This window comes from Xiphias gladius, chromosome 7 (assembly GCF_016859285.1).
Source record: "Xiphias gladius isolate SHS-SW01 ecotype Sanya breed wild chromosome 7, ASM1685928v1, whole genome shotgun sequence".
Classification (NCBI taxonomy): domain Eukaryota; kingdom Metazoa; phylum Chordata; class Actinopteri; order Istiophoriformes; family Xiphiidae; genus Xiphias; species Xiphias gladius.
The window spans coordinates 6,503,383-6,529,819 of record NC_053406.1 but is presented as its reverse complement, the minus strand read 5'-3'; the positions used below and the strand labels follow the sequence as shown (position 1 = coordinate 6,529,819).

Below are 26,437 nucleotides of genomic sequence, written 5' to 3'. Positions count from 1 at the left end.
CTCTCCTCCATTCTGTGCTGCTCTTTATTCATCTCTGCTTTCAACAGAACCACAGTTAGCTGCATTCACTCCGTAGGAGGCCTCCCCAGCCGCCAGACACTCCTCAAGTGCATGCGTGTGTGTGTGTGTGTGTGTGTGTGTGTGTGTCTGTGTTTACTTGAACTTCCCTCCCCCACCAAGCACCTTCAGCAAGCAGCCACATATGTCACATATGTCAGCTCTGACGCTACACACGCACACAGACCCAATCGAGCTAGGGAGCATCAAGACAGTGGACGCATGGTAGCTCTTTCTGCTCTCAGCCTTACGATGGTGCCATCAAACAGAACGAGACTTCTGTTGGTCGTCTGAGGATGGAAAAAGTCTATGTGTCTCACCTGAATATGAGACTATAAAGGACAGAAAATGCTGCAAAGAGGGATAGAGTATGTGTTAGAGAGACGACAAGCCAAGAGCATCGGAGGGCTTGAGGAGACATTTCTGTCGTCTTTTGACCAGCAAACTCTGTTTTTAGCATTTATCTTAAGGGGCTGAGGCTGTCGACATAGATAAAATATCTGTGTGCTGTGTACTGTACACGACTGTAAGACACAAATGTATCCTCCTCGTCATTACTGCCAAGTGAGTGATGAGGTAGACAGAGCGGGAAGACAGAAGAGAGGTGGAAACAAGGACACAGAGGTGACACATGCACTAAAAATGTGTTTTCTTACCTTAGTTTTGTCATCCACCACCCTGAGTCCATCAGCTGAAACCCACAATACTGCCTTTACTGTCTTTTTCCCACTCTGGAAAGAAAGAAAAGTAAAGAAAGCAAATCATTTATAATTTAAGAGACAAGTGACTAAGTTGCATAGTAAATGTACTTGAATCATTAGCCCATTTCACCAGATGTTCCTAAGCGATTCTTGCAGGGGTGCTATCAGCTATTAGCATGAAAAGCCACTTTTACCCCTTTATCTGTGGTTAAGTAAAGTGATCATTACATCCTTACGGCAAATGAAGTAGAGGTGGATTAAGAGCGGAGAGGCGAGCAGCAGTAAAAACTGTGCCAGCTGGCACTGAGAATCATTTCTCCAGAGGAGGGCACCAGGCAGAGCTAATAACACACTCAGCATGGGCCATGCTAAAAATACACGGGCCGAAGAAGCAACATCTCCATGCAAGCGTGGAATCGTGTGTGTGCATGTGCACACGAGTCTGCATATGAGGTTGTGCGTGTGTATGTGTTGGAATAAGGGAAACCGAAAGTCAGAGCACTGCAGGAAATGGCTTTGAAATCCACAGCGAAGCGATGAGAAGCCTCAATTTTTGCATAATCCCATTGAGAGGAAGAGAGAGGGAGTGAGAATAGAGGTGAAGAAACCGAGAGTAATAGAAGGAAAAGAATGAAGAGAGCTAAATGGAGAGGTGGAGCAGGGAATCAAAAGAAAGAGGTTAACTTCAGAAGATCTTTTTCTGTCCAAGTAACTGCAGAGAATAAATGGTGCTGCTGAAGAAAGATGGAAGATGGAGAGAAATAGAGTTGATCCTGCAGGGAGAAAAACAAATGAAAGTAAATGGAGACATGAATTAATGCACGAAACATTTCTCCTGTGTACATTGAACTTTGTCTCAGATCATTCTAAGCTTTCTCCCTGAGATCTCCTGATAAAGAGGTGCCTTTTGATATGTAAAGTTACATTCTTACGTGGGGAATCAATTTAGAATGATTGTACATTGGATACAGAAAATGTGCTACTCTGGTTTTCATTTACTAGTCCGGATGGATCCCAGAGCTTCAGATGTGAAGACTGTGAAGAAAGTGACAGAGACACCTATTTTTTTCACTGCTGAGTGTGTGCCTGGCTGACACTGGCCCGTCTGTGTCACTCAGTTCACACGCTCCCTGTCCAAATCCAGCTTCCCAAAGGGGCAAACTGTTTGTGTGTCAGTGTGTGTTTATACATGTACGTGTGTATGTTAGCCCAGATTCCATTTTCTGCTCTCTTGGGTATAGCCGGATCAGACAGAGGACGACTGATGAGCAGACAGACAGGCAGATATGGAATAAGACACACCAGGGAGGGCAATGTGGGAGATTAATGTGGAAAAGAACAGAAAATAACAAGATGGGAGAGATAACCGCAGAGAGTATTGAGCATGTGTGTTTTTGTGTGTGTGTGTTTATTCCTTTGGTCGATACTTTGGTGCATGAGCTTTGCGCAACTGGGTCTGTAACAAGTTCCGGCAAAAGTCTGTAGATCCTTGGGGTGAGTATTTGTAACTGTCTCTACATAGAAAAAATGAACCTCCAGTACTGTAGCAGGGGAGGTGCATGTGTGTGTGTGTGTGTGTGTGTGTGTGTGTGTGTGTGTGTGTGAGTGCGTGTTGAATACGTACAACTTTTAGCTTCTTCACTGCCTCCTCGCAAACATGCATCCCTCTCGACTCCTCCACCTCTACCAATCCCAGGTACTGTAGAGAAAAGCAAGGAGAAATATTAATTGCCAGAACCAAACAGATGTTGACGGTTTTTTTATTCCACCTTTTTTTTCATGTTTTAGCAACACTCTTCATCAAACTTCCATGACAATAAAGCAGACTGAGCTGAACTGAAAACGCTGTCAAAACAAAAGAAAGAGACGAAGTGACATAAAAGCAACCAAAGCCTCATTAGTCCCTATCAGTATATCTATAAGTCCTATGAAATTGACAGGCAAGTAGCTAATAAGCACCCATACTGGATTTAGAGCTTCATGTTGCTGTCGATAATGAGGACAAGAGAGAGAGAGAGGAGGACTGGAGTAATTTATAGCCTTTTGTTGTCTCTCCAGTGTTTTGCTCCGGGGTGTACCGAGAGCCCACAGGGACACAATTAAAGCCCCTGTAGCTCTGCTGGTGTCAGAAGCCAAGTGATGAGGAAAGGGGAAGACGAGTTTTCAGAGTTTTGAGGAGATCGCTCAGTTTTGGGGAGATTTGTACCTGGATTAAAATACCTGTTGTAGAGAATGTGTGACCAAGTGTGGCTGTTTTTTAAAGTAGATTTTTTTTATTTATTTATTTTAATAATAGAAAAATTGCCTTTCTAAAACAAGCAGAGTCATCATTAGATGCACAAAGTGCAAAAGCAGAGGCTTGAAAAGGTTCAATATCCAAAGAAGGATACCTCCCTTTCAGCCGGATTTTCATACGTGCCAATGTCACGAATATAATATCCATAATAACAGGGCTTCTGTGGTCTTAACATGCAGCAGGCAAACAGCAGGAATTTCAGATATGCTAACGTTACTCTTTTTCAACTGACATTACTTGTGGGAGGTGTTGCTTTTAAACAGTGCGGCATAGTGTTGGTTGGGAACACGTACGCGTCATTCCTCACTACCTGCGAGAGCGAACTGGGTCTATGAAAGTGCGACGTGTGGTAAAAGTTTTAGAAAGGAAGTTTGAGTGGCACATGCAAATTCAACTCTGAAAATGTTTTCACTTTACAATTTTATTTCATTTAAGCTTTATTTGCTTGTAAACGGGGAAATCCATCTATACTAATTTCCACATCCAAAGGAAGTAAAGGGGGTCGGTGATGCGGGACAGTGTAGAGAAATAAAAATCAATCAACCAACCAATGATCTACTGAGGACACTTAGGTAATTTATGTATCTGTTGGCGTCACATGTCAAACTTTCCATTTTTCCCCCTAAAATTTCTGCTACTCTAAAAGTCGGCTTCTCTCTCAGTATTGAGCTCAGGGTCACAGGTTTCTTCTCCTCTGGTACACTTCAGCAGCTCCTGAAGAGCCATTAATAGTGCATGACTCGTGAGTACATTTGGAGAGAAAAAATAGAGAGAAGGCAGAAAAGTGAGAAAGAGAAGCTGAACAAGGGAACACAGAGGAAAGAAGGCAACAATAAAGACACTGAGAGCTTTTTTACCATCTCTTGCTCTAAAGCTCCGAGCTCCACTACGCTGCCAATCTCATCGCTAACTCAGGAGCATTACCATCAGGACCTTTTCCCATTAGCCTGCCTCAGAAGCTCACTCTGCCTTTTCCTACACTCATATCTTCCTTTGTTCTCTTTCTCTCCCTGCCTTATATTTTTTATTTTCTTCCGGTTCCACCATTCAGTCTCCAGCCTTCTTTTCACCCCTCTTATCCAGTTCTATATCTCTTACTTTCTCATTTCATTTCTCACAATGTCTCTCCGTCTCCCCTGTGTGCCCTCATCCCTCACCCTGTCATTTCCTGTGGTCTACTTAATCTATAACTCCACCTCACTGTCACTCCTCCCTCTCTGCCCTCCATCTCGTACTGCCATCATCTCTCCACCTCCTCAAAAAAAAACATTTTGGCTCCCAGCAACATGGACGAGAGCTGGTTATAAATGAATTCAGCCATTACGAATGCTTCTTCTGCAATTATTGCATGTGTGGCATTCAGCTGAGAGATAAAATATGACTTTGTGGTTTGCTCAAAGCCAAAATACCACCTGGTTCTTATTAGGATAAAATATTCTTCAGTCCTACTAATATCAAGATATATTCATTTATTTGACATGAGGATATAAATAGCATAAGATTCAATTCCCATGCTGCCAAATATCACGAGCAAGGACAGTGGTCAATGTCTTGTTTTTCTTGTTAACCACAGACTCGCCAACCGTTTAGCCCTATAATTAATAAAAGACAACATACTCTGCCATGTTTACTATAGTCCATTTACAATTTATGTTATCCATGTCAATTTTGGGAATATTCAGGAGAGGTATGTTAACGGACATCAAATTTATCTAATTCACAGCCCGTTAGTCTCTCAAAAATCGAATCAGCTTTCTTGTGTTTTTTAAAGACATTGTTTTTAATAGCTTAGCATAAAGACGGGGAGCAGGGGGGAAACAGCTCGCTGACTCTGTCCAAAGGGGTTACCAGGCTGATTTCTGTTTAACCTTTGGACGAAGCTTCATCTGCTTCTGGATTCAGATTTAATGTACAGAGATGAGAGTTGCACTGACTTCTCATCTATTTCTCAGCATAAAGCAAATAATTGCAGTTCCCAAAATGTTGAACTATTTATTCATTTGAGAAAGGTAAAATATACCAAAAACGATTAACATTCATGTAAAAATAATCTCAGAAAATCATTTCAAAGAGATAAAAAAAAGATTTTTGAATGTTAAACCATATGTAAAATACGTACAATATGTAATAACACTACTACACCTATACGTATGAGTTGTAAATAGAGCATCTTCATGGCCTTGTCCACAAGCTGCTTCTGAGCTTCTGTGATGTTCAAGAATAAGGTGCTGAATAAATGAGGATCCAGTGCACCAGTGCGCTCAGCGTCCTTATGCAGGAGCTGACGTGGGTTATGGTGACGGTTCAGTGGTCTATGTCTCGACCCAGGGAACTTTCAGTTGCAAATGTGTGTGGCCCTCTGATTTATTTAGTTGAGGTATACACAGCAAAGTTTAACTGGGAGATTACCCTTGTAAACATGCCATATATTCATGACCTTCTGACGTGCTGACAGTTCTGTTCATCCCTATCTACGCACACCTTTTCATTAACAGAATGCTGCAAAATTATAGAGTTTATCATGGTTGTAAAAGGCACATGTTGTGAGTTTATATGAAAATATTCCCAAGTGAAAATACACATGATACTGGTCAAGAATGGACCGGTGCTGGACAAAGTTTGGAAACTCACCCGAACAGCGAAGTTACATTTGCCCTTGCGCACAGCCTCCTCGTCAGCCTGCCACTGATGCGGTCTGCTGGCCTCTGGCACGTAGGTGGGCTTCTTCCTCCTCAGGCTTTGACGAAGCTTGTTCATCTCCGGGGTCACGTGCTCCCTGGTACTGCGGGCACAGAAAAGTACACTGGTTTAGCTCTCTATTATAACACTAAGGACCAACGGCTGGGTTTGAGCTCTTCAGTTCCCTCAACAGATTAAAAAAACTCTGAAATGACTCATCCCAACCATATGATTCTCTTTAACACACACATCCACAGACAAAACAAACAATGTAACAGCATTAATTTACTCCCAATTTAACAGTAACACTCATTGGAAGCTAATTAAATGCAGCAGCGCCAAGCTATAATTTAAAGAAATTTCTCTAGAGAGCTCTGTACAGAAACTGTAGTTGTGTGTTTCGTACAGGATTATGAATGAAGTGGGATTGATTTCATTGATCACCTCAAGCTCATTATGCAGTAATCATCCCTAACAAGGCAGCCAGTGCATGAGCGTCATAAACACTTCCCGCCATGATGTTCCATTGATTCCCCATTGAGAGAGAGGCTGTAAAAATCACACAGGTAGACCGTGAACACTAATGAGCACAAAGCATAGAGCGTGCTTTTATCTCTCCAAGAAAAATCGAGAATGCTGAGCGAATACTGATCAGCGCGCGCACACACACACGCACGCACGCACGCACGTACACACATGCATACACTCCATTCCTTCTCTGCACACACACAGTCCTATCGCTGCTGCTTAATTAGACCATTCAGCCCGCTGGCCTGCTTAGCGATGCTAATTTCCCAGCAAAATAAAACATGACGCCATCAAAACATGACCTGCTTAAAAATGATAATTACTGTTTTCATTCTTCCACAGTCACATCCCCCCTCAACAGAAGATCTGGAGTACAATTAAAACATCTCTCGTCGTGTCCTCTCTGCTTATCAAGACTGAATTAACTGCACCACCAGCTTCTCTATTATCTACTTCAAAACCTTGAAATCTGACTTTAAGGTCCCTTTTTCTCCTATTTTCCTCTGACCTCAATCTCAGTACAAACTAGTGCATTTTCTCTCAATACATGTTCTTTATATTCAGGGCATTTTCATGTCAATTTGATCTGATAAGAGTGGCAACAGCGAGCTTCAGTTCCTAAATCCACCATATTACATCCAACCACTAAACACACCAAGGACCTAAGAGACACTGCAAAATTCTTTCAAATGCAGAATCAGCGCAAACTGTTAATAAACTTAATAAAAACTGTGGATGGATGAAAGAAATATTTATGTAAAATATTACCTCTGCTTTTATTCTTACATATCTCTTGGGTTAATCTGAGTAAAGACTGTACTTGTATTATTTTCTTACCGTGTGGTTGCTCCGTAAATCGGCATCCTGGCTATAACTGGGTGTGAAAGTGCACAAATATTACACTGAGGACATGTAATGTCCATATGTAAAGCAGTGTACTGTATCCCCAAGTGAAGAAATCTTGTCTCTGCTTTTCTACACACAGATCTGGGTTTAAATGCAAATATATATATATGCACACAGGCTCATCACTTCTCACAATCACTGGTATGTTACTGGTAGTTGGTGTTACTGGTTTGCTGGAAGCGTGTGCAAATTAGATCTTCTCGTGCATCTTGCGCACACACTCAGATGTGTATGTAATGCGGAGTATTCAAATGCGACAGCTCCAGTGGCTTTACTCATTCCTGGCATGCGAGGCATGTGTCCTCTGCCAAGAGCAGGCGCACACACACAAATAAATACATACAAGCCCCTCTGCAGCTAGATTTGCACACATGTCGAGGCTTGTGCCAGTCATTTCTGGGCAAAGCGCCAAATGACTGGCACCTGGCTGGCACTAGCACCCACTGCCAAAGCAGGTGTGAACGTGTGTGTGTGTGTGTGTGTGTGTGTGTGTGTGTGTGTGTGTGTGTGTGTGTGTGTGTGTGTGTGTGTGTGTGTGTGTGTGTGTGTGAAGGGGGGTGAACACAAGCTGGTGTGTAATACCCCACAAGAGAGTTGGAAGGGGGAGTTATGGGGGCAGGGTGGGGAAAAGGAGGTGCTGGTTAGGGAATACAATATGCCCTGTAACTGCCCTCATATGGTTTGGGACCGTGGGAGAGGAGGAGGAGGAGTGAGCGAATAGGACTGGCATCTGATACCAGGCCACAGGAGAAAGACAAAGAAATTAAGCCATGTCAACTGAGGGTATATTGAGAAAGGACAAATCACTGGAAGAAGTGAAGGACTAAAGAATTGAAATGAGAAAATTAGTGTTGCAACCCACCAAATTATCCGGTTCTTCATCCAAAAGTCATTTAATAAACTAGAAAATGTGGGGAGGACAAGCAGTTTGATGCAAAGTTTAACAAAAGGATTAGGACAAAAAGAGACAGATAAACAGAGCAGTAATAACACAGAATAAAAACTAGAAAAATCTACTTCATGCTGACAACATGCTGTGGCAGGAAAAGGAGAGAAAAGGGGAAAAGACAGGTCACACACTTAAAAGTTCATTCTCTGCATAACCGATGTTAAAACGTTTGTTAAACACATTCATCTCCACTTTATCTTACAAAATGCATTTGTGCAAATGTAATTACCACCATATATTAAACTTATACACTTATGTTAATGAGGTCATTAACTTTGCTACAGAGTCCATTAGCAACTCCCATTTTTAACACTGGTGGCAGTATCAAAGTTCCCAGACAGTGTGAAATATGTGCTAGTGGATTCTGAAGAATCCATGACACAAAATTCATCTGGAGTACGTGTAGAAATATGAGGGCGTTGGATGGTTCGACGCAAAGTTTAGTGGGAAAACAGAATGGAAGTAGAACAGAGAAAGAAACAGAGAGAGAGTAATGTATTAATTAGCAAACAACAGGCAAAATATGGGAAATATGCTTTCTTGCCGAGATATAGATGAAACATGAAGCTGTTTAGCAGAAAGATTGAAAACAGGGGGAAAGAGCTAGCCTGGATCTGTTCAAAGGTTTAAAAAAAAAAAGAAAAAATTCACTTACAGTCCCAGAATCATTTGTTAAACCTGTACAAGTATTTTAAATGACAATTCACCATTTTATGGCGGGTTATGTGTCGTACTATTTCATGGTTTTGAGTGGTTTCCAGTGGAGACTCAAGGATGTCTCTGATCACAGTCAAGAAATAGTCTGGTGATTTTACTCCCCGTAAAAGGGCAAACTGTTGTTTTTACTATTCACAAATTTTACTTTTTTATTTAATGTTTTTTACGGACTACACTAGCAAAATATAATGTTGATCAGAGAGCTTTGGAGCAGCTGGTTTAGAGGAGATGGATTTTGTTACCCTTAGTGTGTTTCCCAAAATGTTGAACTACTCCTTTAATGAATTAAGTAGTTAAAAAAATGCATAAGGACATAAAAATACGACCTAAGCCAAACTGCAGTGAAAACACAAGTGAAAACAAGTTGATAGTCCTCCTCTTGCTGAGCAGCACAGTGTGAAATGGACTGAAATCTGGTAGTAAATGCTCTTTGCTGGAGTCTGCGGAGACGCATTAGGGTGGAGACATTACCCAGCATGCAACATGCCTTGCATAGCTGTGACTTCACCCTGTACAACAAGAACCATCTGCGAGATGAAAAAAACCAGACAGAGGCGGGTGGGCTGGCAGGCAGGCGAGGATGCAAAACATCAAAATAAATCTATAAATCAATGGCAGAAGTGAAATCCCAGTCTTGTCATTAATCCACACAAAACTCATAAGCACTTCAGCGTAGACTACACAAACAGGAGGCCCGGTGCCAAAAAACACATAGTTGTTCCCCATCCAGTGTTTGAGTTAGCAGCCATCTGGAATGTATTGTTGCAGAGGAGATGGCAGGAGAGATGACTTACGATCACATGATGTTATGTCATAGACTTTTAAGTTTGTTCACCCAAGTTGACCTCCCCGCATCGCTGCTCCTTTCCTGGTCCTCCCTACTCTTCCTTTTCACTGATGTTTATACACCACATCACCGCTCTGCTCTGTCCTTGTCTGAAAGATGCAACGTTGAGTCAATGGGTCTGAAGCTGAATGTCTGCAGCTCTGGCAATGTGAATGTGAGGAAATGGGTTTCACAAGGATGAATTTAGTGTGAAAAGTTAACCTACGCATAGACTAAATCATTTGTGGGGAGAAAAATGTGACCATTTTCAGCTTGTTAACTTGGTGTTTTAACTGTTACTAGTTTGGGGGCAATTATCATTAACAACGTAGGTGTGTGTGTTTTTCTTCTATCGTTAATATCAGTTTATTAGCTCAGATTCAAAGTGTATTCACTCCATATAATCCGTATTAAGACTGCATGAACTCATGTGCGTCCAGCTGTGTTTTGTGCTAGCCAGATGTGAGACTGATTGATATTTTTGGCACTCTCCCTCCCTTTCACACACACACAGTGTTCCACCCTGATCCAGATGTTCTGTGTTCAACAGCAGCTCAGAGATTTTGGCAAAATGGGACACACTCCTCCCTCACACTTCTTCTCAACCAGATGCTCGCAAAACACACCTCATACAAGGAGGGAGACAGAGGAGGAGGAGTATGGGAAAGAGAGAGTGCTGTCGCCATACAGACACACACATTCACAATTCAAACACACACACACATTGAGTCATTGCCACCTCGCATTACGGTAAGCCATATATCTGTGAAGCCCTGGAGAGACGAGGGGGGGCAGCGAGAGGTGGAGCAAGAGAGTGTGTGTGTGTGTGTGTGTGTGTGTGTGTGTGTGTGTGTGTGTGTGTGTGTGTGTGTGTGTGTGTGTGTGTACGTGCGTGGGTGCGTGCGTGCGTTACAGCAGGGGATTGTCTTGGCTTAGTCATCACTGAGCTGACCACTTTATATGGACACAGTGTACCTCCCTCTGTTTCCCCCTCAGTTCAGCTGAATTCAAGTTGTGTCTAACTGGCTGAACAACTGAAAGGCTAGTATGTTTTGACAAAGCTTTCAGTGCGACTCAGAGTAAATTTTAAGTTGTAGTGGGAAAAATTAAGCTTCAAAAAGTCAGCCTTACTACAGCTACATACAGTACAAAGTGTCAATTGTACTGTTTCGGGATACAGAACCCCCGTATAAACAAGCCATATGATTTATGATATGATTTATGTAGATACAGGTGAGTCAGTTTAAATCATTTCATACAGCAATCTGATGAGAATAAATACATTTTGCAGTAAACACCACTGGATACTTCTTCATCTACTTTAAATGTAGAGATTTTTTCCGCCAGAAAAGGTCTGACAAACCGACTGTGCTACACCTTCCCAGCAGCAAACAGAGGACAGACAGGTATCAGTTTTTTGGTTTTGTATGTCTCATCAGCACTACTTCCTAATAGGGCACTATTTTTAAGGGGTCTGTAGACTATAACTAATGCTTTTATAAATGGTTAGTAAATCATTTGATAAGACTTAATAGATCAGTCACATGTCATTATTAAGACGAACTTCCTGGGTGCCAGGTTGTAGGGTATAGACCATTTGACCATTTACCTTCCATAAAAGGGCTGCAGAAGGTCTGGACCAAAATCCATTTTTTAACCACTCATCAACATTTATAACGGCAAAGTTGATAGCTTATTAGAAAGTGAAAAAAATTCTAATAACCTATCTATAGATTAAAAATTACTTATTAATGGATTGCTAACATGTATACCTGTATTACTTCCAAGCAGAAAAGACAAACATCAGTTAAAGGGATATGATGATTACCCACAAATAAAGTCATTAGTTTTAAGACTGCTTCATCAGAAAGTGCTGTCCTCCCACCTCATCGGTACCATGCTTTTGTTTCCCAGGTTTTTGTCAGCGGTTTTATATCTAATGGGCTGTGTTGAGGCATCTAACAAGATCTCTTTTAGCCATGTAATAGACAAAAAAAGTATGTGCACTTAAAGAAACACATACACACACACACACACACACACACACAAAAAGGTTCTCCTCCATTCATTTTACAAACAGCATAAAATGTAAGTTCAACGGTGACTCATCTTAGCTTATATTAGCTAATAGACAGTTTAGTTAAAAGATTTCAATCAGAAACACATTAGACAAGGGCAAATTATGCTGACACACACACACACACACACACAACACACACTGAAAACTGACCCAGTTTCTGGGCCCTGCAGACTTTAACTGACACTAAGTGACCCGGATAGGGATGCTGACACTTACTATCATCAAAAACCTCTGTCTCTCTTCCTCTCACAGACACACACAGAGCGACAGGTGGTCTGTGTTTGTGTGTGCGTGTGTGTGTGTGTGATTAAAAAATAAAGGAGTGTGACGTGGCAGAGATAAACCAGGGCACTTGTGTTTAGACTGAAGGCTGACCCAGGACAGGATGGCCTTATTCATTGCAGTTGTTTATGAGGCTGTGCAGGAGTGTGTATGAATGTGTGTATGTGTATGAGAGAGAGAAAGACAGAGACAGAGAGCGTGCTACGTGTTCCTCTAAGGTCAGCGTTCCTTCCTGGAAATATGGCTCTATAGGGTTTACACTGGACAGACAGACTGAACCACACAAATACTGGACACACAAAGCAACCATTGCTACTATACATAGATTTCCAGACACACAATAACACAAAGCCACAATTCAGTATGAAAAGAAACATTATCAAGATCCTACACTGGCAAAATCTCACCTCAACTGTAGTAAAATAATGAAACACAAATTTTTGGAAAAAAGCTTGTTTGCTTTCTTGTGGGCAGAAAATATTGTTATCAATTTTGTGACCCCTAGACTTGAAACTTGGACTCAAGTCAGACTTAAAGGGGAACTCGACCGATTTTACACATTTAAGTATACAGGTCCTGGGAAGTGCTAGTGCACATGTGAAAATAGTTGTATAAAGCCTTCTGTGGCTTCAGAGGAGAGTGTGGAATAAAAAAAGTTTTGCGGATTTGGATCCTTTGAAAAAAAAAAAAAAGAAAAAGTTCATTTTGAGTCCAACATGTTATGTTATTTGCCCAGGGTCCTATGTTTTCAGGGTCCTATGCTCCCCAGATTTGTAAGGCACATAATGGGAACATGACAAAGGGTTCTATGTTCCCAAGGTCTAATGTTCCCCAGCTCTATATAGCACATAATGGGAACCTGAAAAAGATGTTCCCCAGCTCTCTATTCGCTGAATATGACATGAGCTATTGTGGGAACTCATCAAAGGCGTTTTCTGTTCCCCAGCACTACTGTATGGATCTCAGTGTAATAGACTTACACTTGAGCAAAATTATCAAATGGGCTAGGGTTGGGGCTGTTTATATAGCTGTTGTGAAGCCGATAAAAAATTTTTAAAAAGTTTAAAAATATAAAAATAAATTAACCTGAATAATATTTATGAAACAATTAATCTTGAAATGGATCAAATTTGACATGAACACTGGGAACTAGGAACATAGTAACTGGGGAACTTAAGACCCTGGGAACATAGGACCTTGGGAACATAGATACACTCCCATACAATTGCAATGCTAACTCATTGTGCTTTACGTCTGAAAGAATTAGGACTTGAGACTTGACTTGGACTTAACTGCTGGAAGACCTGACTTTATTTGAAAGCAAAACATTTGCAAGTGTTTACCCTGAACGTTTTATGCAGGAGACAGACAGGCCTTCCCTTGTAGCGCTTGATAATTAATTAGCAGCTAAATAATTATTCAGCTATGAAAAAAGAAACTACTGACAAAGCTTTGTGTGATTTTAACATTTTAGCATTCAAAGATGTGAAAGACCTGTAGCTTGACTTGACTAAAAGACTTGTAACTTTACGAGGACCTCCCCTGCAGGACTCGAGACTTGACTGTGACTTAGTCTTAATGACTTCAGACTTGATTTGGACCTGCCCGTAAAAGACTTAAAAAAAAAAATAAAACATTTCAGTACAGAGCTTGTTGTTTTTCGCCTAGCTTAGCACAAGGACTGAAAACAGAGGGAAATAGCTTAGATCTGTGCCTTCCAACAACTCCATAACTCACATACTTACAAAGTGTATGTGGCATATATAAAAGAAGTAAGTTTAAAAAATTAAACATTTTGTTTTAATGGGCTTTTAGCCCTTTTTTCTCTTGCAAGCTAGATGTTTCCCCATACTGGAAGTTGCTAGTGTGCTAAATTAGGCCAAACAGCATCCTGATCCACTGTCTGTACTGAACCTAAGGAAATTGATATTGACATTCTCATCTGACTTCTACATTACCATATTTCATAGTACGAGCACATTCCCCAAAATGTCAAAGTTTTGGTCAAATTTGATAGGCATCACAACACTTTCAAACCTATTTCAATCCTAAGAAGTACCGGGAGTTGTGTCCTGAAACGCAACTATCAGACAGCCACTGGTTACAGAACAGACCTGGAGAGCTGAAATTTTCCACGTCAATATCATGGATGCAAAACAACACAATCCCATAAATCATTAAATCGCTACATAAATAAGTCATTTCCACAGAAACAGAGGAAACGTTAAAACTGAAAAATGACATAAGGTAAAAACAGCAATATACATTCCGTACTCATCCTGTCTAATCTGAGCCCATATGAAACTTGAATGCCCTTGGGGGCAGCCGCTACAGTGAGCAAATATAAAAAACCTAAGTCTCTCTAGCAACAGCACATACAGATCAGTGGAGTGCTGTGTACAGTAAATTGTGTAGGTGGCTTATGGAGCATACTTTTCTCTGAGGAGGCAAAAACGACTACATTGCAACAGTAATGGCTCTTTCTGTCAAGATTAGGGATGTGTGTGAGAGTGTACAGACAGACTGATGGACAGTGGCAGGTGAAGCAGAACCATGTGTTTAACCCTACCGTCAGTCTGGCACCCACTGTGGCTATTGTCTATGTCATCCTCTCTCTCTTTCTCACACAAACAAACAAACACACAAACAAACAAACACACACACACACACACACACACACACACACACACACACACACACACACACACACACACACACACACACACACTTCACAGTGCTCAAAAAACCTGGCCCACTCTATAAAATGGGGTCAGTGGGTTCAGGACCGATCCACAATCCATAGTGGTTTTTATTCAGTCCTCCCCATACTGTAGTACTGGTCAATACTACTCATAACACTATATAATATAGATTGGTGGTATGTCCTTGAATGATTTTCAATAATTTGCAATATATCATTTATGGAGCCAGTTCTGTTAACTTGCAATTAGATTCCCTAGGGTGTTTCCTGTTGGGTTAATATTTTCTAAATTTAACAAAGAAAAAAACACAGGCTGTCTAGATGGAAGAAATACACACGCTTTCTACCTTTACTGTCAACAAATTATTCAATATCCTGCACTAACACCTCCAGCACTAACAAACACCATGTTCGAGTCTAAGTGGGTTCATAAGTGTACTTGGTATTAGGACACCTTAGGCCTAAGATCAAAGATTGACTTTATGATCATATCATCTGATCTGCAGCCGTATGTCTTGGACACTCGGGCAAATAAAAGAGCAGAGCTGTACACTGATCACCACCTGGTGATGAATTGGATCAGATGGTGTGGGAATTGGCCAGACAGTCCCCAGACAGACCTGGCAAATGTGTAGTGTGGGTGAACTGGGAACGTCTGGCGGAGGCCCCTGTCTGTGAGGTCTTCAACTACCACCTCCAGAAGAACTTTACAAGCACCCCGGGGAAGGTTGAGGACAAGGTATCTGAGTGGGCCATGTTCAAAGCCTCCATTGTGGACATGGCTATTAGGGGTTGTGGTTGGAGGGTTGTCGGTGCCTGTTGGGCAGCAACCCGAGAACCGGTTGGTGGACACCGATGGTGATGGAAGCAATCAAGCTGAAGAAGGAGGCTTTTTGGTCCTGGCTGGCCCAGAGGTCTTCTGAAGCAGCAGACAGGTACCAGCAGGCCAGAAAGGCTGCAGCTGCGCGGTCACGGACCCAAAAACCTGGGTGTGGGAGGTGGCTTCAAGGAAGTTCTGGCAAACAAGCATCTCAGAAACGGAAAGCAGGTTTTAGTCCAGGCTGTTTTCAGCAGGAGTCTATGAACTATGGCTTCTCATCAGTGTCTGAGGAGAATAAACTAGATGAATTTGAAGAAAGAAGAGAGTTTTTTTGTGTGTGTGCATGTTTGTGCGTGGTGTGTGTGTGTGTGTGTGTGTGTGTGTGTGTGTGTGTGTGTGTGTGTGTGTGTGTGTGTGTGTGTGTGTGTGTGTGTGTGTGAGTGTGTGAGTGTGTGCATGTTTGAGCGTGGTGTGTCACAATGTCGACATGCTTAACAGATGCCAATTAGCTTGACATTGCCGGGTAGACCCACAAACACATTCCTGTCCTTCCTCTGACCCTCCAATGTAATATGATTTTTCAGGGGGGGTTCTGGGCAGGGAAAGAAATCTGCCCTAATATAATTAGAGCTAGTGTGTGTCTGGGTGTGTGTGTGTGTGTGCGTGTGTGTGTGTGTGTGTGTGTGTGTGTGTGTGTGTGTGTGTGTGTGTGTGTGTGTAAGTGAGTGAGCAGGCGGCTGGTGGTCATCTTGCATAATGAGACTGAATGGCCTTCTGTGACTTAGGGCTGCTATGCAGAGTGGGAATTTAGTGCGTTATCACATAAACAGGAAAATGCAGCTTGAGAACGATGTTGTCATCATGATGATGATCACATGGATGGATGAAGAGATGACTCGTACTGCTTATCCAGGATCAGTGCTTTCACTGACACTTTGTTCTTAAATCAAAACCTGAGTTATGGTCAGAGATGGAGGAGATATGATTCAGCACTGCACATGCACGATATGGGAAAGATGCAGAATACAGTATGTTCACATTACTGCAGTTCATGTCTGGGGAAAAAGAATAAAAACACGAGCATTGCAAGTGTCCCCTACAACCATTGGTGCTCTTGGAGGGGACAAAACATTGTCAATTAAAGAAAACATTTTTGAAGATGCGTTGGTGTATTATATGATGCTCTAGTCCATATATATTAAAGGCTTTTTATTTTTAGCCATTCACTTGAGTGCATGGATTTGGAGTTTTTATGCCACAACCGAATATATGCGAGTAATTCGTTCCACTTGATGCAGTTCATGTCTGAGAGAGTGATAAATAATGCATCAACATCACAACCATTTTGTTTGGTAAAGTGTAGTGTTTAAGGCTTAAACCTTTGTCTCTTTTACCTAACATTTAGTTTTAACAGTGTAAAGATGCTTAAGGTTTCATACTTAAGGTTTGTTCTTGAGTCCATTCTGAAGCAAGTTAAAATATAATGTAGAGCTAACTAAGACAGAAAGAGACACAAAAGATAATGCTGACACCTTGTAGTCAAATAGTGAAGCTTACGACAAGATAATTTGGACAGCTTTAACTCTAAGTGAGGTATTTGGAAAAGGAAATTTAATGTCATCACTATGAAGATGGATGGATCCAGGAAGCAGCACAGGTTTCCAGAGTCAGTTCCATCATGGTTTGATTACAGCTAAATGAGATTTACTGGCCCTCATACACACACATTATCATGCTCAAACATACTAGCAGACGTGAGCAAACAGGCATACAGTATGTTTCTATACAGTAAATGCAATTCATACTGTACAAACACCAAGTAAACAAGAGATCAGCTAAAGCCAATAGAGGCCTTAATTTACAATAAGAAGAAAATAACTAAATTACATTCACAGCTATGATAAAACACAGGGAGAAGTAGAGGAACATGTGTAGCCGAAGAATCGATGCTGCTGATCTGGTGGCTGAATGGGGGGGTCAGTCTGCCAAAGCTGGGAGTCTAAGAAAACAAGCAATTATGTTCTTCCCAGTCTTTTCTGCAAATAGGATGTAGCTGGGAAACTTCAAATTACATATTGTTAGCTTTGCTAAGAGAGAGAGTGTGAACCCTGGGGGACGCACGTGCGCTGGTGAACTCGCTCACACATTCACACACGTGTATACACTTGCACTGTCAACTCGAAACCAGAAGACACACACATGCGCACACACAGCTCCCACACCTATTATCCTCTTCCTCCAGGCTTATCACGGTGCTGTGTCACTGCCCCTTCTGCCACTGTTTCAGTTCCCACCCACCCGCGTTAAGCCTGGAGAAGATTGAGTATGTGCGCATGCATTTGTGCACAAAAGTTTGCGCATGCTTGAATGTGCTCATACCTGTTTGTGTATATGTGCTTGTGTGTGTGTGTCTGAATGGGTTCCAAGACACAAAAGGCAGATTAACATAACAATGTCCAAATCCTCCTCTGCCCTTGGAACAGCAGGCAAAGAGGGTACAGACCACGCTAGTTGTAGGTGTGTTTATGATCGTGTGTGTGCCTTAATGCAATCATATGATTATCTGGCATGCATCTGTGTCAAAGCATGTCAGTGTGTGTCTGTAAGTGTGACAGGAAAAGTGTATATGTGTGTGTGTGTGTGTGTGTGTGTGTGTGTGTGTGTGTGCGGGGGGGCGGGGGGGGGGCTAATCTAAACACAGTGCAGCCAGGCGTGAAGTGGAACAGACTAGTCGATAGGCTCCAGTATCATATTGTCATGCTGTGTTCCCACTTTGTATTCACTCCTATCAGTCTAGAACAGTGCCACAGGCCAGCTTATCATCTGTACTACATTTCTGATATGACAGCAAAGTGCGTGGCACACTTTCATCTCTAGGGTCAGAGATGAGACTGACAAACCAGGGAAATTATAGAATAAACTGGGTGTATTCCAGGCAGATGGCAATTCAAAGCAAAGCTCCGATGCTCCATATTTACCACTTCTTTTTGGGCGCTGCTTGAAAATATAATCAAAACATATGTGGAACACTTGTCTCACATGTCCTGTCAACCCCACCCTTGAGCTTCCATTGTGCAGATTTAAGAAGTGACCCAGGTGTGGGTCTGCAGCCGGCTGATCTCTCACAGTCCAAAGAAGCAGAATTGAACCTTGATTTCTTGGTTTTTAAGAAGTTCTGTGTGTGTACTGAAAACTGCTGCAATGGTGAAACATTCCCATTTTTCACATCTGTTCTTGCCTTGCCTCATATCTCCATTCTCTGTCAAACTCCTTCTCCTCTCATTTTGAAAGTGATAAAATCTTTGGTCTATTTTTTTATCTCCTGCTTCCTCTGCTGAAAAAGGGAGGAAATTCATATTTCTCCATGATACATTTTTTTGCTTGCATAAACTCTCCTCCCTCATCCCAATTTTCACCCTTTTCAAACTCAACTTTCAATTTCACAACCCTCCCCATATCTTCTACCTCCTGTCTAGTCTCCGTCTTGCTGTTCTTCATTTGTCCCCATTTCACTTACTACACAGGCCTCTGTCGTCCTTAGTATTCTCACTCTTCCCCTTGTTCTTCTTCTATTTTCCAAAACACATGAGAGCTGTCTTTCTCAATTATCTTATCATGAAGTCAGAAAAAGAGAGGAATTGTTGAATCCGGGAGGGAATTTTAGCAAACTAGTCCCTCCCTTCAGTCTGACAAGGCTTGGAAACACACATATTTGTTGTGTAAAAAGGGTGCATCGAGGGCGTTCAAGCATACACATGTGAACAACCTCGTATCTATATGTGCACGCAAAAACATGTGCAGGCACTAACACTATGAAGGAAAAAAATGCTGGGCATTTGTATCAATTTAGCAGGTTTAATCTCTTCCATATGGGCATGGGGGCTAATGCATCTGCTAAGGCTATTAGCCGCTACGAGCCCTGTGGATACAGGCTAGACTAGACCTATTATCAGTTTGGCGGTGACTGAAATTCCACCGTAGCCAATAACCCAACAACAACAGCAACAGCAGCAACAAACAGTTATCACTATCACGAAAACTACAGATCTCCCCTTGACCTCTAAAGAGCTCGCAGATTTCTGTCTTCTTGACACAGGGTCAACTTGACTGACAGAAAAAGAGGTGAGGCTGAGAAAAATAGCCTAAGGTGGTAATTGCTACAGGAACAGTCGGCCCAGTTTGAAACCAAAATACACCCAGGTACACAATCACACAGACAAATGCTGGAAAAACTGATAATTGTATGCATAAATACTCTTAAAGTGAATATGCATATGTATGTGCCATGTCAATGGCCAGTTCCTAAACAAACACACACAAGCACAGACACACAAACACACACACACACACACACACACACACACACACACACACACACACACACACACACACACACACACACACACACACACACGTTACTCTATATTCGACTCACCTGAGTTCAATCGCCTCCCCCATCTCGCCACAAGAGCTCATGTCACACAGGAACAACAGCAGATGAGAGGAGATGGAGAGATGACAAGCGGATAGAAAGAACTCCCTCAGACTAGCAGCCGCAGCAATAACAACAGTACAAGAAAAAGATGAGAAGAGAGGAGCGAGAGAGCATGTGATGATATTACGTTTGAGAGTGAGGGACAGAGAGGAGAGGGAACGCAGCGCGCGAGAGAACCACACCTCTTCTTAAGGGATTAACTTGGAAAAAGGAGCCCTGACAAATTCGCAAATACACATACAGTGATGCACCCAAACACAATCAAACTGCCCACGAGCCAGTGTGGATGAGTGTCTGGTATACAGACACACACAAACAAATACTGTACACACACGCACGTACGCTCACAGCTGCTCTAAAAATAAAGACAAATCAATGTTTGATGCTCCAAATCCTGGGAGTGAGGAAAGAGGAGAGTGGGAGGATAGAAAGAGAGAGAGTAACCGAGAGAAAAAGAAAACGGGAGGGGTGATTAAACGATTCATGGCGGGTGGTGACACAGTTTTCTTTGCTCTCCATCTGCTATGGGCGCACTGGTCAAGAGTGCACTGGGGAAGAGGGCGAGAACTGGGGCTGGAGCCTGGAGACAGGTGCTAGAGCTGGAACTGGGGAATAGGGCCAAGGCTGGAGGATGTGTTTAACCTGAGGACTGGAACTCATCCTGACAGTGCAGTATATTTCCACAGGGGCATTACTTGGACATGTGGGAGAGCTTCCCAGTGCTGGATTCTGAAGGGTAGGCTACAGAAATACAGCAGGCTGTGTTCCCAAAAGATGATTAAGTAATGCTTTACTTCTTTTGCAAAATGATGAAACCCACAGACACGTGGCATCGTGGTATCCTGGTTTCTCTTACAGATTTTCTAGCTGGGAAAACATTTGCTGGCAAAGATCAAGAAACTTGTATCATCTGAACATTTCAGGACAATCTTTTTCTGAACACTGAGATGAGGTGAGACACACTGCCTATGGAAATGTGCTGTACTGTGCAGAATTCATTGCAGAGCCACTTACTATGCAAATGGGAAACACGGAAATTCTTGAAATTGATTTGCCCCCTCTGAACTATATGGGTAACGACTTGGAGTCTGTATCTGGGGTGATACCAGATAATAACCAACTCTAGCGGTATGTTTGAGCTCGTGTATTCTTCCTGCTTAACAGCAACTGAGCTCAGTTTCCACACCAATAAAATCTAATGTGAGTGGGGAAGCAGACTCTGGTCCCAAGCGGTCCCAGAGGATGCATTTCAGACCCCCTTCCTGATGTCAGGCCAAGTGTGACTTTCAGTTGGGTCCAGACTTTTCAGTCTGGGTTTCAGGTTAGAGGAAGGGTTCAACTGGGAAGCTAGAACTGAGGCTGGAGCCTGGAGACAGGTGCTAGAGCTGGAACTGGGGAATAGGGCCAAGGCTGGAGGATGTGTTTAACCTGAGGACTGGAACTCATCCTGACAGTGCAGTATATTTCCACAGGGGCATTACTTGGACATGTGGGAGAGCTTCCCAGTGCTGGAATCTGAAGGGTAGGCTACAGAAATACAGCAGGCTGTGTTCCCAAAAGATGATTAAGTAATGCTTTACTTCTTTTGCAAATGATGAAACCCACAGACACGTGGCATCCTGGTATCCTGGTTTCTCTTACAGATTTTCTAGCTGGGAAAACATTTGCTGGCAAAGATCAAGAAACTTGTATCATCTGAACATTTCAGGACAATCTTTTTCTGAACACTGAGATGAGGTGAGACACACTGCCTATGGAAATGTGCTGTACTGTGCAGAATTCATTGCAGAGCCACTTACTATGCAAATGGGAAACACGGAAATTCTTGAAATTGATTTGCCCCCTCTGAACTATATGGGTAACGACTTGGAGTCTGTATCTGGGGTGATACCAGATAATAACCAACTCTAGCGGTATGTTTGAGCTCGTGTATTCTTCCTGCTTAACAGCAACTGAGCTCAGTTTCCACACCAATAAAATCTAATGTGAGTGGGGAAGCAGACTCTGGTCCCAAGCGGTCCCAGAGGATGCATTTCAGACCCCCTTCCTGATGTCAGGCCAAGTGTGACTTTCAGTTGGGTCCAGACTTTTCAGTCTGGGTTTCAGGTTAGAGGAAGGGTTCAACTGGGAAGCTAGAACTGAGGCTGAGCCTGGAGATACTGTAACTTCAGTGTAGTGTTGTGTGTTAATGCTATCTCTCTCTTCTCACACATTCCTAGGCTCCCATGAGGCCAGTTCATCCACTAAGCTGTTTACCCTCCAACACCCAGAGCCAGAGATCAACAATGGATGAGACTCAGAGGGATCAAAACGTCCTTGTTGTGCTCTGGCTTTGTTCACGTGTCTGTTACAGACACAGCACTCAGGGTATTTGTAGCTAACTGGCAACACTCAACACCAACTTTCCATTTCAAAGGTTGTTGACAAAGGTTACATTAAATGCTGATAGGAATTTTGATGTACTTAAATGTCCCTGAGGGAAAACATGACTTAGTGTTCATCGCGCTAGACTTGCCTTAATTACAAAAGGCCATGTGAATAAATATGCACCACAAACAAATAAGTACGTAACCCTATTCAGCTAATACAAAGGTCTGTACACTACAAACAATCCGATCTAATCCACTCATCAAAAACATTGAAGACATATTGCACAACCACTACAGCCTGACTGAAAACACTTTGTGGTGTTAACGTCATGCTATTAAAAAAGAAATCTGGGGGACAGATAGAAAAATCTGGGAAAACACATTACTGGCAAGAAAGAAAAGTTGGGCAACAAAAGCTGTCACGACATTCAACAAATCTCTTTCCACTAAAGTTGTCATATCTTTTTTCTGCTAGTGTTGCCACAAAAAGACATCTTTGTCTTGCCTACTGTGATGCATTTTGAAGTTCCTTTTGAGAAACGCTACAGAAAACATTGAAAACAGCCACGTCTTCAGCCAAAATGATAACTGGTTATATGGCTGACAGAGACAGATACAACCTCATATTACGATACTGTCACACACTCACCACGTTACTCTCAGATTGTCAGGTTTGGAGTTTTTGTTTGTAAAAGGTGCACAGCAACAGCAATTGTGACACTTACAAAAACAGATAACACCCCAGACAAATGTCACTGTGGTATTAATATTGCCAGGCCATTGTTTTGTAAATCTGATGTCTGGACTGTTGGACATAATTGTAGGCCATGACTTTGTGTTTATAACTGAAACTAATTTTCTGCTTTGGCAGTTATTTGACCAAAAAACAAACTTTTAGTCACACGACCACACCTGTGTTACAGTATGGTATCATCAATGAAAATGTTCAAGTTGATACAAAGTCGGCCTGTTAACATTAGTAGTGAAGGTAAGAGCCATTAGCTTTCATCATTTTGAGCTCCACTTCAGTGCTATCCTTTGTTCTGTATTCCAAAGACCTTTTATTTTGATTATTATTAAATTGTCCTCCTCTTTTCTTTTTCAATCCTTCAGGAGTGAGATGCACAGACAGAGAGAAGAGGAAGGTGAGAAAGAAGAGGATCTAAAAATAAGTCGAGAGAGAGAGAGTAGAAGACAAAGCCAGACGAAGACAAAAGGCCCATGATTTTAATCTAACCACAGGAAGGTGCAGTAGATATTATATCAATAGCTCTGTACTGTACTGTAAAATTCATGTCCTGTGGCTATGTGTGTGTGTGTGTGTGCAGGCATCTGCTTGTACATGCATTTTCATCTGTCTAAGTGTCTATATCTGTCTACTGGAAAGACACTAGCATAAGCCATTTAAAGCTGTTGTGTAGTTATGAAACATGATGATCTCACCAGCCAGGTGGTGGCAGACATACTTCCTGCTCACAATAAATAAGCCCTCTGGCACGTGTTTCAAATGAGCTTTTCCACCAGTTAGAGCACAAACAGAGAAACATAATCATCCGTCTGTGTGTGTAATTGTGTGCATGTAATATGTTTGTGTGTGCGAACATGTTACATCTGAGACTCTGGTTTAACAACTGCCATGCCTCAGTGACTCCACAACAGGCTGTTATTTCAACCAATACTGTCCGAATGTAAATTAGTCTCCCTCTAAAACAAATACACACAGAAACCCACACAACCACAATTAATGATCTGTGGGGTTACAAATACTCGATAATCTAACTGGCATCTTCAAGTGTGCCAGAGGCCAGGAGGCCCTCGAGCAGACTTGCGTATAGTAACAAGCAATAACCCAGTTACTCTATCCTCGCTGGCAACTGTAATTCCACTAAAATGAATGAAGTTTGATTACTGAATGAATCATTCATTATGCAGAAATTTACTGAAGCTGATTTGCCCTAAAGTAGCTGTTTTTGTCATTTCAATATGCATATCGGGCAATTCTGACTTGATATTAGGACAACTGGAACTTGTAACGTCAAAATAAAACGAATTCTTTTACACCATTATTTCCGTATCCTACAGTAAAACACTCAAACTTGTGCGCCATTGCACCAGTAAAGGCAGGGTAAAGGAAGACTGCAAGCTAGTAAACTGGGATGTAAACCATTTGAAATACTTTGCAAATGTTTTTCATCTTCGTCAGATCTCAAGGATACATACAATGTGTTAATTTGGTGAGTAAACATTACTTTTGGTTAATTACAAGAAAACTCCACAGGGCACCTTTAAGTTTAAGTTTGGACTGTAATGGACAAAACTCCAAACTGTAGTCTGTATCAAACGACAGCTGTAAGAGGTGTGTCTTCAACAGGCCAAAAAGAAAGGATACAATGTGACAGAATAAATAATTTCAACATTTACATAACTCATTTGATTTTTCAAAACAAATTCTGTTTGGATGAGACTCTATCTTCCACTGTTACACAGAGCTTTTTTTTTTTTTTTCCAAATGATATAAGTATTTCTACACTTAAAAGTAATCAGAATAGAAGAGAAGAAAACTAAATAAGGTTCACACAACCCATAAAGGAAGTTGTGTTTTCTTGTTTTTTTGACTGTGACTAAGACTACGCCAAGTGGAGGAAATTCAAAACCAACCACTTTCTATGATATCATTTCCTTTAACATACCACATGCTTTAGGCATGCACCCAAAACCTCAATGACAAGTGTGTGTGTGTGTGTGTGTGTGTGTGTGTGTGTGTGTGTGTGTGTGTGTGTGTGTGTGTGTGTGTGTGTGTGTGTGTGTGTGTGTTTGTGTGTGTGTGTCAGCAAAAAATGTGCCAACTGGTGTGTAATTCAGCAGTATCAAACAGAACAGTTATGAATGGAGGATGTAAAAAGTTTATCATGATGCAAAAAACACATTTTAAATAAAAAAATTTATGATACTGTACTTTCAGAAGAGAACAACCACTTCTTAAATCTGCATTAATTAATTTTTGGCTGCTATGGGGCAAGAAGTCAAGCTTTGAACACAACTTTGATATATCATCGCTTCATTTAATCAACTCTATTATAAAAATATTGATTAGTGCAGCTTTAACATAACATAACATAACATAACATAACATAACATTAGAAAATAAGAGCTAACTACTAAGATTTAGAACTCAGTGAAGCATTATGTCAGCTTTGAAAGCTGGTCAAGTGTATTCTCTAGAGAAACAGGTGGGTAATCTTTAGGCGGGTTTACTCTACACGCTTCGTTAGGAGATTTCAGCTGCTCCCGCTCATGATCATGTTCTCTCGCCGCCTCAGTGACTTCTGCTTAACCAAACACAAGCTATCCAATCAGCTGCTGATAAGAAAGTCTGACACATTTTGATTAGCCAGTCACCTCTGCCAAAGCATCCACCGAAACCCTCTTTTCATCCAGTCACACTCTGTAAAACTGCACCCAGTTGGACAGGCTGTCCAATAGCGAGGCGTGACGGCCAAATCCACTGCCTAATCCTGACAGGCTGCTCATCGATTTCTGCCTCTGGTCAATACCACTCTCTTTTTCTTCTTTCTCTCCCTCCCCTCATCCATCTCTCCTCTCAGCGACTCTCCATCATCATATGTCTCCATTATCTCCGACTTCTCTTTCTCTACAGACCTACGCAAAGCCTGTAGTTACAGACAAAGCCTCACTGACCAACTGTAAGATGACGGAGGAGTGTGTTATTGCCCCTCAAGTGGCTTTGGACACACACACACACACACACACACACACACACACACACACACACACAAGCTGGGTGTATGTTAACTGATCGAACTTGGTTTAAGATTACATGATCAATAGCTTTCTGTCCTCTAGGATATGCGTGTATGTGTACATCTGTGTAGGATTCAGGTGTGTGGAGCTAACTAGATGGCAGCAGTTCCTCTCTCCATCCCCTTTCCCTCTTCCAAATCAACATGGCATCCAAGCTTCGTCACACTACGGTAGACATGCATACACACTAGGGCCATGTGAAAACCTCG

The 26,437-nt window shown here is 41.9% G+C and overlaps 1 protein-coding gene and 1 long non-coding RNA gene across 3 annotated transcripts in view; one reads left to right on the top strand and one right to left on the bottom strand.

The window, feature by feature from the left end:
* The window catches only part of numbl (NUMB like endocytic adaptor protein), a 32,444-nt gene extending 12,286 nt beyond the window's left edge, over positions 1-20,158 (bottom strand). For both annotated transcript variants that reach the window (XM_040131779.1, XM_040131780.1), the window contains exons 1-4: positions 19,978-20,158; positions 5,686-5,836; positions 2,383-2,457; positions 714-788 (exon numbers count right to left, since the gene is read on the bottom strand). In XM_040131779.1, coding sequence (XP_039987713.1) covers positions 714-788; positions 2,383-2,457; positions 5,686-5,836; positions 19,978-20,018 — 342 coding nt within the window. In that variant the 5' untranslated portion in view covers positions 20,019-20,158. The remainder of the gene's footprint in view (positions 1-713; positions 789-2,382; positions 2,458-5,685; positions 5,837-19,977) is intronic.
* Positions 20,159-21,438: 1,280 nt separating this feature from the next.
* On the top strand, positions 21,439-23,687 carry LOC120792570. The gene is made up of 4 exons (XR_005707834.1): positions 21,439-21,559; positions 21,681-21,774; positions 22,257-22,404; positions 23,520-23,687. It is a non-coding gene; the product is annotated as an uncharacterized LOC120792570 (long non-coding RNA).
* The last annotated feature ends 2,750 nt before the right edge of the window (positions 23,688-26,437 follow it).